This window comes from Mus caroli, chromosome 13, assembly GCF_900094665.2.
Source record: "Mus caroli chromosome 13, CAROLI_EIJ_v1.1, whole genome shotgun sequence".
NCBI lineage: Eukaryota > Metazoa > Chordata > Mammalia > Rodentia > Muridae > Mus > Mus caroli.
In genome coordinates this window covers 54,967,052-54,987,719 of record NC_034582.1, presented here as the reverse complement: position 1 = coordinate 54,987,719, position 20,668 = coordinate 54,967,052, and the positions used below count along the sequence as shown (strand labels likewise).

The window sequence follows — 20,668 nt, the reverse complement described above, 5'->3', positions numbered from 1 at the left end:
AGAGAGAGAGAGAGAGAGAGAGAGAGAGAGAGAGAGAAAATGCCTCCATAAGATCTGCCTGTGGGCAAGACTGCAGTGCATTTTCTGACTTAGTCACTGATGTGGGAAGGCCCAGCCTACTGTCGGGCATGTGGTGGTGGTCCTGGGTGTAAGAAAGCAGGATGAACATGCCAGAAGGAGCAAACCAGTGCTCAAGCAGTGCTCCCCCAGGGCCCTGCAGCAGTTACCACCTCCAGGTTCCTCCAGAACACGGCAGGCTCTGAGTAACCATGGATACATCATTGACCAGAATCTGACCTCTGTCAAACCACGTGTGCATCATTCACAAGAACTGATTCTGAGTCACTATGACAATGACTCCATGGGAGACACATAAACAAATTGCAGCCACTAAAATGTTTTGAAAGCTTTGTGGGCTTACGAACAAAAATCAGTGAACCCAAAAAAGCTACATACTGACTATAACTCACGATCCAGGCAGGGATTCATCAGGCTGGCCTTCTGCTCAGCACACAGGGCACTATTGTTAAGATCAATGGGGACAGAAGACACTAAGGAAACGGTGTCTTCCAGACACAAGACTGACACACATATGAACTCAGACACTGTGGCAGCATGCACAGGCCCTGCATAGGTCAGTGCTAAGAGAGGGAAGTGGACACAAGTCCCCATTCCTAATCCCAAACCTGAGGCAACTGACAGCCTGCAAAGGAAAAATTAGTTTTCTCCAGCAGAATCTGACAAGGTATACAAACTACTTTAAGGGAGGCCCCATGCCTAGCAGTACATGAGCAACAAAAAACTAGTGTTTTTGGAGATGTTTGGTCTCATAATGGTTTGTTTAGGCCATTTTTAACAAAACAACAACAACAAAAACCCTTTATTTGTCTTTTGTTTAGTATGTTTTCTGATTTTGTGTTTGTTTGCTTTGTTCTATTGGTTTTTGTTTTGTTGTTGCTCCTGTCTTTGTTTTTTTGTTTCTAAATTGGACTGTATGTTTTCCAAAGGAAGAGAAAAGAAGGCTTACCATTGGATGGGTAGGTGCAGGGTAGGATCTGGGAGCAGATGATGGAGGGGAGACCCTGATGAGAATACACCATATGGAAAAATAAACTATCTTCAATTACAAAACAACTCATGAATCCATCCTTTAGAGAACAAGAGAACAGAAGAGAACAAAAGGTGAAAGCACCGTGTCAGGACCGCCAGAAGGTGGAAGGCGGGCGGGAGAAAGGCATAGAGTCGGCTTACAGAGAAGATAGGAAAGGACTGGCAGTCTGCAGAAAGTGAGGGGAAGAGGCAGGGAAATGCCGTGCTCTCTAAACAGTATCAGGGGCTCCCATGAAGCTCGCAGTCAGGAACTGGAAGCAGAAATTGCTAGTATAAACTTGTTTTTCTTCATTCACTTTATTAAAGGATGGAATTTAAGTAAAAAGGGCAAGAGAGTATTAACAGTAAAACTTTGATAGGATCAATGAATCAGTCCTGAACGAAAATCAAAGGCCGTAAGCTGTCTAAGTAGCAGGTATGACAATCTCAGAAGAGAGGCTCTAACAGCACTGACCACTAGCACCCTGTCGAAGGAAAGTTGGCCAACAAGCAAAGCCTGAGCTTCTGAAGTCTGTAATCACCAGACAGCACACATGACATCTACACTGTCTAACCTGTCCTCCATCAGTCCAATTATCAGGCACCATGTGAGAAAACACTTCATACCAGGCAAAGCCTCGGGGACTTTCTTCCCAAACTAGAGATGCTTCCCTCAGCAAGCAATAAACTAACCACAACTGTAACCCTACTTTTGGCTACTTTGTGGGTTTTTCTTTCTTTCACCCTTATTCCACCCTTCAACCCAACATTAGTAATGAGAGAAAATAGGATAGATGTGAACTGGGCTGATGTTAGACTACTTTCTGCTGATTAGGGGTGTCGAGGTCCTTGAGGCAAGTTTGATCTTTGCTGTCAGGATATCTAATTTCTTCATGTTGTTTCTTCTTTGTGCACAACCTACTTAACCATAACCAACAGCATCCGACCAACAACCCACAATGTCTCTTGGGGCCCTAGCATTTATATACCCTTGAAGAGTCCCCAGAATTCCATGTCACACAATCACAGAAACTATCTGCAAGCTGTCAAAATCAAGCCCCTGCTAGAGCAAGAAGCGCATCACAGATGGCTGCTGTTGACAATCTGAAGCATTCCATACCCCACATTTGGGATGAAAATGAAAACACATTCTTCAATTTCTATGACGTTAAAGGATTCCAAAATTCTCACTACAAACCCTATGGGCATAGGATCTAGACAACAAGGGATGATCAAAGAGCCCTCAGCATCCTCCAGAGAAAGGACGGAGAGCAGTGACGGGTGTGCAATCACCTCGGAAGCAGTTGCCCTTACAGGAAGAAACAGCCAATATCCCAGTCAAAAATGTGTGTGGAACTGAATATTACCCGAGAGTAACAGAAGAGGAAAGATCAAGGACTACTTAGAAATCTAAGCAAATGAGGAAGTTGTCACCTGTGGTAGTATGAGTGAAAATGGCTCCCTCAGACCCACTGGAAGTAACACTATTAGAAGGTGTGGCCATGCTTGATGCAGCCTGTTACAGTGGGTGGACTTGGAGGTTTCAGAAGCTTGAGCTGAGCCCAGTGTCACTTTCTCTTCTTGCTACCTGTGGATATATATATCGAACTCTGCTCTTCTCCAGCACTGGGTCTGCCTTGTGCTACCCAGCTTCCTGCCATGATGATAATGGACTAAACCTCTGAAACTGTAAGTCATCTCCAATTAAATGGTTTCCTTTATAAGAGTTGCTATAGTCATGGTGTCTCTTCACAGCAATAAAACCCTAGCTCAGACATTACCTAAGAAAGAAAAACAAACCTTTGTATGAAAAATGTTAATATATATGTGGACTTACCCACCATTAATTTTGACAGAATCGCAACCATTTCAGTACTCAATAATAACTCCCCCCAAAATAAATCACTATCTAGGGCAACAGAATAATGCATTTATACAGCAACGCTAAAGTGTGAAACAGTTAAACCTAGAAATCAAAATACTTCCCTCAGAAAAAAAGCTTCTAAAACTATTCTTGAAGTATGGTAAACAAAGAGCATAGGACTCCTCTCCTTAAGTCTGATGAGCTCTGTAACCTTCATAAATATGTACAAGTACTATTACCTCATTTAATATATTTCTGAAACAGCAAGACTATGACCAGGTGATATTTTTTTCCAGTTGATAACATGAAGAAAAGGAAAAGACCTGGCCATAGAGGCGATTTCAAAGCTCATAGAAGCCAGCACACACGGCACACACAGTACAGAAGCACAGTTCAGTACTGGAGTCCAGCAGTAATCTTGCCAACTCCCTAACTTCTTACGAGAAAGTCTTCCCTCTACTTCCTTGGGATACCCAGAACAGACGGGAGAAAAAACCTGTCTACCATACACTGCACATTGCTGTTTCCTGACCTTCCTCTAAACTTGGACTTTTTATGTTATGTGGCCAGAAAGAGGTGATTGTTTGACAGAATGTGAAGAGGATTTATAGGAGCAGAGAATGGAAGCTTTCTTGCAGAGAACCCCACAATGTGCTGAAACACTGTCAGGATTTACTACAGCTTCAAGGTCCCCTTGCTTTAGCTTCCCCACAGTTGGAACACAGAGGTATGCACCACCAAAGGCAGCAATGGTCACCTCCAACAGCAGCTTACTCAATAGCCCAGGCTGGCCCTTTCTGCTTCTGTGTTCTGAGGTTGAACTGCAGACATGTGCCACACATGGCCAAGGCAATTTCTAAAATGACTATTCTGTAGTTATCCATAGGGACCCTAGCACCCAGCACACGTCATCACCGACAGCGCAGTAAGACGCCGGGGAGCGGCTACATTTCTTTACCTCTTCAAAAACAGCAGCTTTATTTACTTTTTCCCGTGCAATGTCGCAGATCTTCAAGATTCCTAGAGCAAAAGCTTTCATGGCAGGATCTTCTATGAAGTCGGGATTATGAATGTAAAGGCACGTAAACACTGTCTGTGCCAAGGAATGGCCTTCGAGCCATGTGATCTGTTGAGAGAGGGTAGTATACAGGATTGACAAAGTCTAAGCTGAGCCAGTGAGTCCTAGACCCACATAAGCACAATTAATCATAAGATGGAAAAGATCGTTAAGAAGGAGCTCACACAAGTCAGAACTGAGAACTTGCTTTCACTAGGTGAAATTTCCAAGAAGCCTAGAGAGGGTGACTGAGTCTCCAAATGCTCTGCAACAGGAAACACCAAGCTAGTGCTCGACAGGTTCCGTATTTCAGTTTCAAACTACAGTGCTCCATTGATACACTCTAAGTGCCTAGCCATCTATGAGGAACATTCTTAAGCCTAATAGTCCAGTCTACAACATCTTAATGTCTAATCAAAGTAGAGAGACTATGTAGCATTCACAAACAGACAATCCCACAATGATATCTACTGCCAGCAACCCTTCTTGGCCTTTCCCACTCCTTTAGGAATATTGTGTTGCTAAAAGGTAATAGAGAAATTTTTTCTGGCTGTGCCTGTCACCAATGTAGCCTTAGGCGATATAATAAGCCGCTGGGACCTCAGATATGCCCAAGGCAACAGCTAGGGCACAGGTGCTGCTGACTGTTCCCAATGACAAATCAAATCTTACAAAAAGTGACACTATTTTTTTTTTTTTTTTTTTACAATTAAACAACCCTGCCTGGAAATGATACACATCCAGCCCAGCTAAATCACTAGAAGACTTTGTAGCAGAGGACAGCCAGTTCCTGACAATGTCTCCTAGCGCAGCAACCACATCTGCAGAGCCAGTCCACACTTCCCTTTGCTTCATCTATGCTCATCTCATGGAACCTTAAGTACAATTTCTCTTGATAACTTGAAAACAAAACAGAGTAATTTGGATAATGGCTGTAATCTTCTCCTCACTGAAACAAACCACCCCGTTAGCATAGCATGTGAGTTCGGCAGTGCAGTCAGAAGGTGAAGCCTGGTTTCCTGGGGCGTGTGAGCCTATGAATCGTGTGTCTGCTTTCTGAGGGCTGGCTTCATAGTCCCCATGGTACACACACCTTAAATCCAAAGAATCAGGTAGGCCACAGTTTAATCAACAGTCTTATTTTATTTCTTACCAAACAGCAGAAACAGGTATCCATTATTCCTATCAGTTCAGGCAGGCTGAGGTCTTTAATTTTAATGGTGCCATCCTAAAAAGGAAGAGTACAAATAACAGGAAGTTAAAGAAAGAAAGCTATATGTACAGCTGTGTTTTCAAGTTTAAAATTAGGTATTAAAAATAATAATAATAATCCAAAGAAAACACTAACTTATCTATCTGAAAAAAACAAAACACCAACTTAATGTTTTGTTCTTAGGAACAAAATCCTGTTTCTTGTTCTGGCTGCAGTAGTCATCTGGAGTCCAGGGTGACTGGGGACCCTGATCCTACTGCTTCACCCTCGTGCTTACAAGCCTGGACTACTACATCACTGAGACATGTGTACTCTGTCACGTTTATTCTAGTATATAACTGAAGAAACCATATATTTAAAATAAGTCTTCACTAATCTATGGCTTAAATCTTTTTTTTTGGTTTTTCGAGACAGGGTTTCTCTGTGTAGCCCTGGCTGTCCTGGAACTCACTTTGTAGACCAGGCTGGCCTCGAACTCAGAAATCCACCTGCCTCTGCCTCCCAAGTGCTGGGATTAAAGGCATGTGCCACCACACCCGGCTTAAATCTTGATTAAAAATATCAAAGTCTAATTTGAAACAATAAAGATCGTTAAGATAAAAAGGCCAAGCTTCCTATATATAGTACTCTCAAGTCTATAAAATAAAAGGCCAGCACTTGTAGAGTCAGTCAGGAGAAAGAGCATTTTAAGGTCCTAGTGATTGATAAGGCAAGGTCAGTTCCAATGTGGACTATAAGAGACTGTGTCTCAGCCGGGCGTGGTGGCGCACGCCTTTAATCCCAGCACTCGGGAGGCAGAGGCAGGCGGATTTCTGAGTTCGAGGCCAGCCTGGTCTACAAAGTGAGTTCCAGGACAGCCAGAGCTATACAGAGAAACCCTGTCTCAAAAAACCAAAAACAAAACAAACAAACAAACAAAAAAAAAAAACAAGAGAGTATGTCTCAAGGAAGGAAGAAAAGGGAGGTCAAATTAGTAAGCATTTCTAAAGCACAGTTGAAATTACACAGCCCAGGTTGGAATGACAGGCATATGCTACCAACTGGCTCAAAATTAGTTTTATTTATTTCATTTACTTTGTTTTTGTTTTCTGTTGTTTGAATTAGCCTCACTCTGCAGCTTGGATCTCACAGCTATTCTCCTACCCCAGTATCTCAATATAAAATGGCAGAAATGTAGTCTGAGTTAAGCATCCTGAATATAAACTCAAATACTTTCAAAATGAAATCAAAGAATACACAAATGGACAACTTAGAGCAAGTTAACAAGGACGTCACATCATTAATTTCTAGGTTTTGAGACTGATAACTAAATATTAAAACAAAACTGAGGTCTCATGAATGCCAACATGATCTCAAAGTCACTATTTAGCTAAGGATAGTCTCCTGATCCTCCTGCCTCACTCCCAAGTACTGGGACAATAGGAATGTTCTATCATGCCTGCTATACATGCTAATTCTTATGTCTGAGAAGCTTGTAAAAATACAGCTGAGGGCTGGAGAGATGGCTCAGTGGTTAAGAGCACTGACTGCTCTTCCAAAGGTCCTGAGTTCAATTCCCAGCAACAACATGGTGGCTCACAACCATCTGTAATGGGATCAATGTCCTCTCTGGTGTGTCTGTAGACAGCAACAATGTACTCACAAATATTAAGTAAATAAATAAATAAATCTTTAAAGAAAATACAGTTGAAATTCAAAATTACAGTTCGTAATTTTGGTATTAAGCACATTTTAACATTAAATATAGGTATTTCTTAAAAGCCAGAGACAAACAAAAAATACAATAACTACCTTGATAGCTTGTTCAAAATTGAGAACTTTTCTATTCACTTGGTTCCCAATCATACCGGCATCCATCTTGGGATCCATCATTTCAATAGCAGACATGGCTTCAAAAAGACCAAACCTACAAACACATGAACCCATATTTCTACAATTATACAGACATTCTCATGGTACTTTTAGCAACTACAGTATTCATCTATGTATTTCTATTATATGTATACTTTGCTAAAACTTCTGTTTCAATTAATCATCAGTTAGCACAAATACACTAACTCGCTATACAAATTACAATTTATCTTACATGCTCTTTGGAGGAAAAATTTAAATTATCCTTATACTTCCTTTAACAGGGCATGGATCAGAAGTATTTGATTCCTGTCAAATGACATTCCTTAAATAATTGACTTTCAGAATGTTGTGTGTAACTGTTTTCATTTTCCATGCATGATTTTTGTATGTATTAGTGCTTGTATATTGTCTTAGTCAGGGTTTCTATTCCTGAACAAAACATCATGACCAAGAAGCAAGTTGGGGAGGAAAGGGTTTTTTAATTCCACTGTCACTTTCCACATTGCTGTTGATCACCAAAGGATGCAGGACTGGAACTCAAGCAGGTCAGAAAGCAGGAGCGGATGCAGAGGCCATGAAGGGATATTACTTACTGGCTTGCCTCCCCTGGCTTGCTCAGCTTGCTCTCTTATAAACTACCAGCACAGGGATGGTCTCACCCAAAAGGGCCTTTCCACCTTGATCACTAATTGAGAAAATACCCCACAACTGGATCTCATGGAGGCACTTCCCCAACTGAAGCTCTTTTCTCTGTAATAACCACAGCCTGTGTCAAGTTGACACATAAAACCAGCCAGTACATATATCCATACATGTTTATGCACACTCATGTGTATGTGGCATGTGCATGAGTGATCCTGAGAGACATCTCTCCTTGGCCTGGACCTCAGCCAGCAACCCCAGTGATGCTCTTGTCTCTGCCTCCCCATTTTGAGATTACAGATTCATGCAGGGATTTTACAGGTCCTCATGTTTACAAAGCAAACACTTTACCAGCTGAGCCATCTTCCCTCTTCCGGCTCCATTTCCTCATAGCTTAATGATAATTGATTTACACTGTCCAAAATTTTAGCAATTACATAATGCAAAACAATCTAGAACGTCTGGTTGTTCACCATGGACAAAGATAGCTATCACACAATGAAAAGTGATTAGAAAGAACTGAGATATGCCTCAGGAGATGGTAGAGGAAAAGGAGCTTAACTGAACTCATCAAACTGACAAGTAGCACGTCTCTCTAAATCACTTCTCTTACAGTCAACAGAGGCTTTGGCAGCAAATATCCTAAAAAGCAACAGAAAGATATTAAAAAAAAAAAAAGAGAGAGAGAGCCTTAAGGACAGGGGATGTAACACAGAGGCAAAGAGCTTGTGTTCAATTCGAAGTTCTAAAGGAATAAAATAAACTTCATGAAGACAAACTTCCACCATGATGCTAATGTTACATTCAGTTTAAGATATGGTGGCAAGCTGGGCAGTGGCAGTGCACACCTTTAATTCTAGCACTCCAGAGGTGGAGGCAGAGGCAGAGGCAGAGGCAGGTGGATCTCTGAGTTCTATCTACAGGGTAAGTTCTAGAACAGCCAGAGCTACGCAGAGTAAATCTGCCTTGAAAAACAAAAACAAAACAAAACACTTTGAAGACACTCTGGCAACCTGCTTACAGTACAGCAAAGACAACAGCCATGCCGCCAGAGCCTCAAAGTACTGACCAAAATAGTAGGATCTCAAGTCAAACAGGAAAGCACTCAAGAATGCAAGAGTTTTGTCAACAAAACCAATCTAGAATATGGCTTCATCAACTGCCACACCCTGCTATGAGAATGAATAAATACATTCTAGAATGCAGACTCGGGAGAAGCTCTATGAACAGATTCTATGGGAAATAAAGCAAACGAAGGAATTTCACACTCAATTGGAAACTACCAGTCAATGCTTTTGAGAAAAACCATGGGCTGGTGAGATGGCTCAGTGGGTAAGAGCACCCGACTGCTCTTCCAAAGGTCTGGAGTTCAAATCCCAGCAACCACATGGTGGCTCACAACCATCCGTAATGAGATCTGATGCCCTCTTCTGGTGTGTCTTAAGACAGCTACAGTGTACTCACATATAAAAANAAANAAANCTTTAAAAAAAAAAAAAAAAAGAAAAACCATTCATCTCATGGGAAAATCCAAATGTTTACATAGATCAAAGTTCCAAACCTGTAAAACAAGGAAACAAAACCTTTCCTTTCATAATCTACAAAGCTATAAAGAAAAAGCAACTGTACAAACAGCCTAAGTTCTCAACATGGACCAGCAACTTGTCTGACCTCAGAAGCTGCTGGAAATTCTAACTCTGGCCTCAAGCTGACTCACTTAAATAAGAAATTCTGGATCCAGCCAGGGATTTTTAAAGCTTTCTAGATGATTTTTAACACTCTAAGGCTTTAAGAGCAAATTTCCGCCTCTCCTTGTTCCTCCAGCAAATACTGTGTAAATTTATTCACTTGCTAATTCAAGATTTTGTTGTCCTAACCAGGAAGGAGCCTGGCCACAGCGTGTCTGCAGCAGCACAGCAGCACAGCGAGGTATAAATATAGGCCAGGATTTCCTTTCCTTTGGTTCACTTGGAGATATTCAATTTTATTCCACACCCGCATTCAGTCATTGATGAATCTACCATACTAGACATACAACTAATAGCTGTCTTCAAAAATCCCATGTTCAGCATGTCCATCTTCGTGAAAAGTATCCTAACAGTTTGGCGTTTCATATCTTAACCATGTCAGTGACTCAAGATAGCTCACCCAAACTGAAATAGAAATTGTATAACTCATTTGAAACATAAATTTACTTGGACTTCAAAGAACAAGTTTTCCACAACTACAACACCACAAATACTCACAGCTTATCATGAAGCAGTTCTCCCAACTTCAGCTCTAAAAGAATCAGAGAGAAAAGTTACTTTAATAGCGCAATGAAGTGTAAGTTTCCAGACTAAAAGGAAACATGCCTGGATTAATTTAAAAATCATTTTCTAAGGATTGGCTAGATACTCAATTACCACAGTGATGCTTTCAATTATGCTTGCATTATGCAATGGATCAAAAAAAAGAAAAAGAAAAAGGAAAAAAATAAAACCACAGAACTGAAAACTAACAAGCAAATTAAGATGGTTATCTCAATATTCCAGTAAGAATTAAAAATTTAAAAATCATTTTTTGGGGATAGAGAGATGGCTCAGCAGTTAAGAGCACTGACTGCTCTTCCAGAGGTCATGAGTTCAATTCCCAGCAACATGGTAGCTCACAACGGTAGGTAATGAGAAACAAACAAACAAACAAAAAAACCGACGGGCCCGGGGAGCGGGGGCTCAGGCGAGCGGGGGCTGGAGTGAACGGGGCCCAGAGCAAAATGGAGAAGGGAAGGGAGAAAAAAATCATTTTTAAAGTTACTAGCATATTTCACTGCAAGGTGTGAACTTTCCCACAGAAATAACTGCTCCCTTTCTGGTTTCTAAACCACAAGGGTCATCATCTAGCCTCTGCTGTTACAGGAACAATATCAAAATCACATTTAAAGACTCAGTTTTACTTAAATGTTCAGAACACTCAAGTAAACTGCCAATCCTCACAGTGTTCATGGGCTGGAGACGAAGATCAGTGGTGGGCGTGGTGGTGCACGCCCTTATTCCCAGCACAGAGGCAGGTGGATTTCTTAGTTTGAGGCCAGCCTGGTCTACAGAGTGAGTACCAGGACAGCCAGGGCTACACAGAGAAACCCTGTCTCGAAAAACAAAACAAAAACAAAAACAAAAAAAGAAAATGCCCTATAACCTTCCCAAAGCCTGATCTCATGAAGGCATTTTCTCAATCGAGGTTCCCTCTCTGCTGACTCTAGATTGTGTTAATATTAAACTAGTCATCAGACACCATGACCAAGGTAACTTATGAAAGGAAGCATTTCATTGGGAGCTTGCTTTTGGTTCCAGGGAGGTAGAGTCCATTTCCACCAGGGCAGCATGGAAGCATGGCAGCAAGGCACTGCATGGAGCAGCAGCTGAGAACTTTACGTTTCATTCAAAAGTTGGAGGCAGAGAAAGTGAGCAAGATTGGGCCAGGTCTGAGCTTTGGAAACCTCAAAGCCCACCCCAGTGATACAACTCCTCCCAAGGCCACACTTCCCAATCCTTCCTAAACCACCCACCAACTGGAAACAAGCATTCAAAAGTATCCTCCATTCACATTCAAACCATCACAAACTGCACTGGGTCTGCAGAAATGCTCAGTACAGGCAGCCCCACCCTGGGGAGGTGGTGTTGGGTGCTGTTAAAAAGGCAGGCTGAGATTGGTGGTGCAAGCCTTTAATCAAAGTCAAAGGCAGAGGCAGTGGATCTGAATTCAAGACCAGCCTGGTCTACAGCTTGAGTTCTAGGACAGCCAGGGCCACACAGAGAAACCCTGTCTTGAAATATAAAAACAAAACAAAAGAAAAAAAAAAAAGAAAAGCCAGTAAGCGGCACCCCTCCAAGTTTTTTGCAACAGTTCTAACCTCCAGACTTCTGCCCCAACTTCCCTCAATTGAGGCAAATCTTAGCTTCCAAAGTTGCTTTTGGTCATACTGTTTTATCACAGCAATATAAAACCTAAGTAAAGTTTTTCCATGGTGTTGAAGGGATGATGGCTCAGTGGTTAAGGGTACTCTTGCAGGTCCTGAGTTTAATCTCAGCACCCACACGGTGGCTCATTGACAGTCTGTAATAGGTCCGATTCTCTCTTCTGGTGTGCATGAAAATAGAGCACTCACATACATAAAACATATATAAAACAAAAGGGCAAAACAAAGAAAAAAATTCTCTTTTTAAAAAACTTGTCTGTTTGCCTGTACATGTATATGTATACCACATGGGTGTGCCTGGTGCCCGAAAATGCCTGAGGAAATATCATATCCCTTGAAACTGGAGTTACAGATGTTGTAGGCCACTATCTGGACACTGGGAACCATACCCTGGTCCTGTACAAGAGCAGCCAATGCTTTTAACCACTCACCTTCTCCCACAGCACTGCCCCATCTTATCAGACCTGCAGCAGTTTGCTTTCTGCTATGATAAAACACTGACTAAAAGAAACTGGGGGAAGAAAAGAGTTTATTAGTATTATGGTTTGTATATGCTCTGCCCAGGGAGTGGCACTATTAGAAGGTGTGGCCTTGTTGGAGTAGGTGGGTTTTAGCTATAAGACTTTCATCCTCGCTCCCTGGAAGCCAGTATTCTGCAAGCAGCCTTCTGATGAATACGTAGAACTCTTCAGCTCTGCCTGCTGCTGCCTGGATGCTGCAATGCTCCCACGTTGATGACAATAGACTGAACCTCTGAACCTGTAAGCCAGCCCCAAATAAATGTTGTCCTTATAAGAGTTGCCTTGATCATGGTGTCTGTTCACAGCAGTAAAACCCTAAGACAGAAGGTGGGCCCAGTAGTCAGGGATGGCTGCGATAGGCCTGACCATGCTTTTGTTTGGAGGAATGTGGATTTGGGGACTTTGGATTTGCAAAGCCATAGAATGTTTTTTATGTTTTTTTGTTTTGTTTTTTTGAGACAGGGTTTCTTTGTCTTGGCTGTTCTGGGACTCACTCTGTAGACCAGACTGGCCTCGAACTCAGAGATCCACCTGCCTCTGCCTCCCAAATGCTGGGATTAAAGGCATGTGCCACCACGCCCGGCTTGCCATAGAATGTTTTAAGTGGGACTTAATGGGCAATCCTAGTAGGAATAAGGAAGACTTTGTTGCTCTGAGTGATTTGCAATGTGCAGACAAGGCCCAAGAGAGTTCAGTGGAGAAAGAAGCATTTCAATATGTGGCATAGAAACTGTTTTTGTGATATTTTGGTGAAGAATGTGGCTACTTTTTGCCCTTGACTGAAGAGTCTGCCTGAGGCTAAGGCAAAGAGACTCAGATTAATTGCTTTGACAGAGAAGTCTCAGAAATGTCTATCACAGACTTGGTTTTCTGGTTAAGTCTCATGAAGAGAATTTTAAACAAGCATAGCAAGCTTAGAAAGGAAAAATATACATTATATGATTTAAGTATTAAAGAGTAACAGGAAGTAAATCTTGTGTTCAGGGAGATAACAAATTAAGGCAGTGGGAATTTGGGGCAGAATCCTACCCAGATAATTTTGATCCAGGCATGGTGGCACACACCATTAATCCCAGCAGATAAAGCCAAGCAGATCTCTAACTTCAAGGCCAGCCTGAGAGACAGAGCAAGTTCTAGGTAAAGAAAAGCTTAAATCCAGGCATGAAGGTATACACCTTTAATCCAGGAGACAGAGCCCTGCAGGTCTTAGTTCAAGGTCAATCTACAGGGCAAGTTCCAGGATAGCCAATCTTAGTCAGTGAGGGAGTTAGAAAACACAAAGTTGGTAATAGAATAAGGGGGCCCATGTTCCAGCTCCCAGCAAGCAGAACACGGCCAATTTGGCCATGTGACTATGGCTTTAGAGTCAAGAACAAAAGGGACTACCAGAACAATTGATGCTGGCTACCAGAACTAAGAAATTAGTGGTGATTAAGAAGAGGCCAGCATCACTGAGGTGAAATCTTCTGGACAGTGTTTTCTGAGAGCACAGAGAGGCTGTGTTGGCTATCAAGGTTGTACACCTCATGCTGCAGCTGGACTTGGTAATATGTAAGAGTCACCAAGGTGGTACTAGTTTTGAACGCATGAAGGGGTCATTCAGAACAGCTGAGTCTTGGCACTGTCTCATTGAGAGGCCATTAGTGAAGGTGCAGCCTCAGTTGCAGTTGATGGCCCAGGACTGAAGGGGTTGTGCAAGGGAGTTGAGGCTTGTCACCATGAAGAGAGCCTATGAGAGGCTATTGGTGAATTCTAGTTGTAGGGGAAGACCCCAGTATAATGGAGATGTCAGTACAATGGGATGAGCACCAAGAACCAACCGCACTGGAGTGAATCAGCCTGAGCTTAGAGGGCTACAGAGGGAAGAGCTGGAGAAGTGACGACAGTCCTTTGGAGGAGCCCAGCAGATCATGTGTGGATCTCAGGCATTGAAGCTGTGACACTGAAGTTGCCTCGGAGACCCCAAGATGTTCGAGATGCCACAGCCATCTGCTGAGGAAGGCTGCTAAAAGGGAGTGGAACCAGCCCAGGAGAAAGCAGTTTGCCGCAGGCAACACAGATAAAAAAGGAGTTGGAGATCTGAAGACTGCTTTGACATCAGTCATAGAGATGCAGAGTATGGAGTTTGCACAGCTGGTTCCTGTCTTGCTTTTAAGTGACTGGATGACTCTCAGGAAGACACTTTCAACTTTAGACTTTTAATGTTATTGAGACTGCTATAGACTATGGGGACTTTTGAAGTTGGACTAAATGTATTTTCCATTATGCTATGTTTAGGTATGGCCCCCATAGACTCATGTGTTTGAACAAGCCTATGGGGGACAGGGAGTGGAATATTATGGTTTGTATACGCTCGGCCCGGGAAGAGGCACTATTAGAAGGAGTAGGTGTGTCACTGTGGGTGTGGGCTATAAGATCCTCATCCTAGCTGCCTGGAATCCAGTCTTCTCCTAGTGGTCTTCAGATGAAGATGAAGAACTCTCAGCTTCTCCTGCACTATGCCTGCCTGGATGCTGCCATGTTCCCGCTTTGATGATAATGGACAAACCCTCTGAACCTGAAAGCCAGCCCCTTTTAAGTGTTGCCTCAGTCCTGGTGTCTGGTCACAGCAGTAAAACCCTAACTAAGACAATCTGGCTTACAGGTTACATCCTATCACGGAGGGAAGGCATGGTAGGAACTCAAGGCAGGAAAGTGGAGGAAAGGAAGCACAGACAGTGGAGGGAAGCGCCCCTCTTACTGGCTTGCTTCCTGTCTTACTCAGCTACTTCTCTTACACAGCCCAGGCCTACCTGCCTAGAGCTGGAACTGCCCTTCATGACCTGGGCCCTCCTGCATCAATTAGTAAGTCTAGGTTTGTGTCAAGTTGACAAAACTAACCAGCACATCTACTGAAAGTAATTACTGTGATAGCAACATTTCTGAAAGTTATCTACAATGCAATCCTCACTGAATTCCCAATGACAATCCTAACGTTCACATGGAAACACAAAAGACCACCAACAAACAAAACAAGTCTCATCAAAAAGACCATATTGGAGTACCATAGTATCTGACCTTAAAGTACCTACCACAGAGCCATAGTGGAAAAGACAGCACACGAGTGGTAAAAACCTAACAGGCAGACCAAGAAAACGGAACAGAGGACCCAGAAACAAACCGACACAGCTGCAGCTGTGGCTACCTCATTTTTGAACAAAGGTGTCAAAGTACACAGTGGATAAAAGCAACTTTTGCAGTTATGATACTGGCAGAACTAAATATTTATTTGCAGAATAATGAAATTAGATGCTTATCTCTCATCTAGTACAAAGCCCAGTTTGAAGTAGATTGAAGAGCTTACTGTAAAACATACAACACTAAAACTGCTAGGGGCAGACACCCAGACATAGGCACAGGCAAGGACTTTCTGACTAGCACACGAACCGCACAAAAGAGCCCCAGAATGGGCAAAGAAACCATTGACAGAGGGAACACAGCTGATGAAAGGAGAGAAAACCCTTGCTTATTATTCTTCAGACGGGGTTAATATCTAAAAATAAGGAACTCCAAGAATTAAATATCGAAAGAGTAAAGTGTCAAACGACAAATGAGCTAATGAACTGAACAGACCATTCTCAACAGAAACCTGAGTAGTAAATATTAGTACAAGCAATGTTCAGCACCCTTGATCACCACAGAAAAGGAATTAAAATTACTCTGCAACTGCACTTCGCCCTAGTCAGACTGACTGTGAGCAACAAGACGAATGGTGGCAAGTCCCGCTGCCCATGGAGTGAACCAGGGGCCCTGAACTCACTGTGGGTGGAAACCTCATAGCATGCTGAAAATCAGCCAGAGATTTTCATAAATACAAATAAATAAAGCAATCTAGAACCATCACACTACCCTTCTGCATGAACATGGGCATAAAATCGGAAGGTCTCATCTCACTAGAGATACCTCACACCCACATTCACGGCTGCTCCAGTCACAACAGCCAGGGAATGGCAGCAGCCTAGATGTCCACCAACAGAGGAACAAATAATGAAAATGTGAGACAGACACACTGTGGATAATGAAATGTGAGAAAGGCACACTGTGGAATATACACACTGTGGAATTGCCTCAGTCATAATGAAAAATGAAATCCGCAGAAAACTGGATAAAAGTAGAAGATAAATTATGTGAGGTAACTCAGGCTCAGAAAGGCATGTTCCGTGAGTACTGTCTCCCATGGCTCACTAGATGCTAACGGTAATCCATGCATTTACGTGGAAGCAGGAGGAGACCATGGACTAGTAAAGAACCCATGAGAGGGCAGGAAGAGGCTCTGAGGAAAGGAGGTGTGGAGGGTAGCAGCACTCACTCAGTGACAGGACAATACAGAGAAGAATACAGCGTACAAGGAGAAGAGGGGAGAGAGGGAGAGGAGTGACATAAAAGAGAATCAACCAAAATGAGTACATATGAAAATGTGATGGGAAAACTTGTTATCTATATGTAAATTATAAACATCAAGAAAAATACACTCAATCTCAGGCTCAAAACCTTTCCCACTGCCCAAAAAACAAGCTCAAACCAACAAAGCAACAGCACTGAAGACTCTCACCTAAACACTGTTCTGTGGCCAGGCAGAGTCATTCAGGGTCGCCAAAGGCAATTCGGTTTAGCTCACTCTAGGGTCATGTCCTCACCTTCACGTACAGAAATGAGACTTTTCCTTTAAGACACAACTTCGCCCTTTCCCACTTAAGGCTCATGACGCCAGCCCTCCAACAGAGATGACTTTTTTTTTTTTTTTTGGTTTTTCGAGACAGGGTTTCTCTGTGTAGTCCTGGCTGTCCTGGAACTCGCTCTGTAGACCAGGCTGGCCTCGAACTCAGAAATCCTCCTGCCTCTGCCTCCCAAGTGCTGGGATCAAAGGCGTGCGCCACCACGCCCGGCCAGAGATGACTTTAAGAAAAAAAAAGAACACAATGATAGATGTGAACCATTTATCACCCCAACATCTGAGCATAAAATCTACCACATAACACAGCTCTCCTCCTGGTAGACATAGAGCAGTAGACTTACAGGGGAGACTTAGTCCAGGGTTCTTCTACTATCTCACTGAGAGAAACTTGAAGTGGACATGTAGTTTGAACCATCAAAGGGACAGAAGGCACATGGTTTCTAGCCCCGGCTGGCTTCCTTTCTACCTGGTGCTGCACCCAGTCTTCACTCCTCTCCTTCAAAGCAGTATTCAAAACCACCTTGTTACTACAAAGACCTGGCTGGCAAGCACATGGATCAGGAAGGAATGCCTAACCATCCAAGCTTCCCACTCTCCCTTATCTGCACCACCTTACCCAGTCTCTCAGCTCACTTTCACTACTCCAGCACCACACATCCTATGCCTTTACTCAGTACCCGGCCTTGAACCCATCCTTTCTCAGTCTGAGCTCTCTCACTGCTGGCTCCTTCCTCTCGTCCTCCAGTCTGTCCCTTAGACTGCACACACTCATGTGTGTCACTTCTCTAAACATTTGCTGCTGGGGAGGGAAGAGTGTTCTTACAGAGGAGGGAAGTCTACATGACTCACAACAGTCTTGCACTTCTCAGCTTCAAGTGATCCTGACTCAAACACCCAAGTAGCACATGCCACTAAACCTAGTTATTACCAAACACTGTGGCCCTACTATGTGCCATACACAGCTCTATATTCTACAGTTATACCCACGATCTCTGCCACTATCAAGCTCCTATCAGGGTAGGTGAAACACAAACACCTACAATCCTGATGATAAACACGGTGGCTCAATGAATGCCCTTTAGCCTATCTGCTTACAGGTTATCTGCTTACAGGTGCCCTTGTGAGCGCTTCACCAGGAAAGATACATAAGATGTGCAAAAGCCATGCAAGGTGGTCTGATACCAAGTAACTCAAGGTGCAGGGAACACAGTTCACAGAGGCCCTGGCAAGGCACCTTGGTGTTCACTGGGATAAGAGTGGGAAGGACAGGGCAATGGGAGGAAACTGAGCCCAGAGCTTAGGAAACCAAGCCGGAGGAGCCTGGGAAGTCACCAGAGGATCTTAAAGAGAACAATAGGACACGATCATTTTTAAATCTCAAATACGCAAAAATTCTTGTGCCCAGTTAAGTGTGTGTACAGGTAGGCACTGCTGTCACAGACTGATTATCTAACCTGTTGAAGTTAGGAAAATTTAGAAGAAAACTGTCAAGGAGCTGGAAAGAGCATTCAGTACACAATCATGAGGACCAGAGTTTAAACTCCAGCATAAGCCAGGATTCCCGAAAAGGCCTATAACTCCATCTCCAAGGAATCCAATGCCTTATTCTGCCATCCACATGCACACAAGTGTGAGCACCCTCACAATTATGTATAAATACAGAAAGAAAAATCTCTCTTTAAAAAATCGCCAACATCCGTATTTAAAGTTTTACCCGATATACATTTGCATTAGACCAAAAGTAAAAAAGCAAAGAGCAGAGTAATGTATGGTTATCAACACTGAGCCTGACATCGTACTCCGGGCTTGTAATCTCAATATCCAAGAGGAGCAGGAAACTCAAGGTCATCTCCACAACAAGCACATTCCTTGTCAGCCTGGGCTACAGGGCACTTTCTCAAAAACAAAACTACAAATCTGATGAAAAAAAAAATCACAAGGTTGTTTTTTTTTTCTTTTTCTTTCTTTCTTTTTTTTTTTTAAGTCAAAGTTGAGAAAACTTCACGTATCCTGCCCCAGGCTTTGAATCAAAAAGCCCCCAAATTCAAAACTCACCTCGACAAGCATCTTCAAAATCCTGGGTTATGTCCACCCAGCTTGTGCTACTTTTTTCCATTTTTTCCGGGACCCCGAGCTCCCATCCCGAAGCATCGTCGTCTACAGTAGCTTTCATAACCATGATGCCTGCAAAGGGAACACTGGTGTGAGGCAGGGAATATAGCTTTGGCAGGCACAGGAACTGCAAAACTGCCCCAAGTGTTGGGTGAAAGACTTCCTAAACTCTGCAGGCAGAACGCCTTTGAATTCTGCAAAAACAAACAAACAAACAAAACCGAACCACCTAGCTTTGAGCAACCAGACCTCACATAAACCGGGCTGCTGCTCCCGCACTGATTCGCACTTGCCAGAACTCACAACTTCTTCCAATCCCTCCAGAGATCTTCAAGCATCCCAGCCCAAGACTACCAGTCCGGAGACGCCGGCTGTCAGCCCCGGCCTCCGGGAATCAGAGCCACCCTCAAAGCTCAGCAGCGGCCGAGCATCCCTCACCTGGCCGGCTTCGCAAGACCCGGGCCTTGCCTCGCCCTGCAGGCGCCTCCGCAGAGACCCTGGCCCGCCGCGGGCCGAGCGCCACTGAGACCGAGACCGAGGCGGAGACCGGTCCACGCGGGGAACCGGCACCAGGCAGCCCTCGTCGCCCAGGCGACACGGGCACAGCCCGGCCTCCCGGCGCGCGCCCTGGGCTCCGACCCGAGGCGCGGCGAAGAACCGGCCGCCGGTGCCCGCTCCCTGAGATCCTCCACGGCGGACTTCGGGGTCGTGCCGGTCCCACTTGGGCCACCCCGGGTACTTTCCCACGACCACCCGCGCCACAACGCACCGTCCGCGCCACGGAGATAACGACACCGACACCACCACCGCCGCCGCCGCCCCCTCCCCTCGCAGCCCCGCCCCGCCGGCCGCGTGCACGCATGCGTACGCCCTGGGCGCGCGCTCCCGCCCCCCGACTTTCGGGACTCCGCGCACCGGCCACGCCCCCTCCCTCACCTAGGCCGCCGCACCCGGGTAGGCGCGCATCCTCTCTTCTCGCGGGATTATAGCACATTGCGAGACCGGAAACCATGCTCCATTTTCCTCCCCTCCGGCCAAGACTCGGCCGTGGGCGGGACCCAGAGAGAGGCGGAGCCTGGAGGGCTTCCTGGGAAACTCTTTAAGGTGACTCAAGGGTGAAGGGGAGGGATGGGGCTTCCGGGGAGGGGCCAGCTGCCCGCCATATTGCTGTTTTGTGGTTGTGCAAACTGACCTTATTTATTATGTCTTGCATTCAGCGCGCAAGGACTTTGTAAAGGAAAGAAAAATGAGACATTTACATTGAGCTTGCTAGCACGTTTCTTCCAAACTCAGATGTTTTAGTTTTATCTTAATAATCCTGACATAAAGTAGATTGTCTGTGAGTGTGGGTGATGTTAGGAAAGGAACCCAGGTCCTTTAATTAATGAAAAAATAAAAATATTTAAAAAGGACATGACTGCTTCTAAGTATGGTGGAGGAGAAGGTTGAGTGTAGGTATGAAGGAGAGCAGAGTCAGAGACATCCGGAAGAGTCCAGAGGGAATGTGACCCTGAGCCAGCTCACAGGAGGAGAGCAGGGAGACCAAGGGGCCAGGAGGGAAAGGGGTAAGAGAAGAACCAGGTAACCAAAATGTCTGGGAAGGCAGCTGGGGGCAGTGCAGCCCAGCCCCTGTAGTAAGGGGCT

At 44.2% G+C, this 20,668-nt stretch overlaps 1 protein-coding gene across 3 annotated transcripts in view; it reads right to left on the bottom strand.

Moving 5' to 3' along the window:
• The window catches only part of Naa35 (N(alpha)-acetyltransferase 35, NatC auxiliary subunit), a 51,700-nt gene extending 31,721 nt beyond the window's left edge, over positions 1–19,979 (bottom strand). The window contains exons 1-6 of one of the 3 annotated variants that reach the window (XM_029468254.1): positions 19,961–19,979; positions 18,968–19,096; positions 9,966–9,999; positions 7,015–7,129; positions 5,164–5,238; positions 3,912–4,079 (exon numbers count right to left, since the gene is read on the bottom strand). In XM_029468254.1, the coding sequence (XP_029324114.1) occupies positions 3,912–4,079; positions 5,164–5,238; positions 7,015–7,129; positions 9,966–9,999; positions 18,968–19,091 (516 nt within the window). In that variant the 5' untranslated portion in view covers positions 19,092–19,096; positions 19,961–19,979. Of the gene's footprint in view, positions 1–3,911; positions 4,080–5,163; positions 5,239–7,014; positions 7,130–9,965; positions 10,000–18,967; positions 19,097–19,462; positions 19,762–19,793; positions 19,915–19,960 lie in introns of those variants that run through there. The other 2 variants (XM_021179882.1, XM_029468253.1) reach the window with 2 other exon arrangements.
• Between the last annotated feature and the right edge of the window lie 689 nt (positions 19,980–20,668).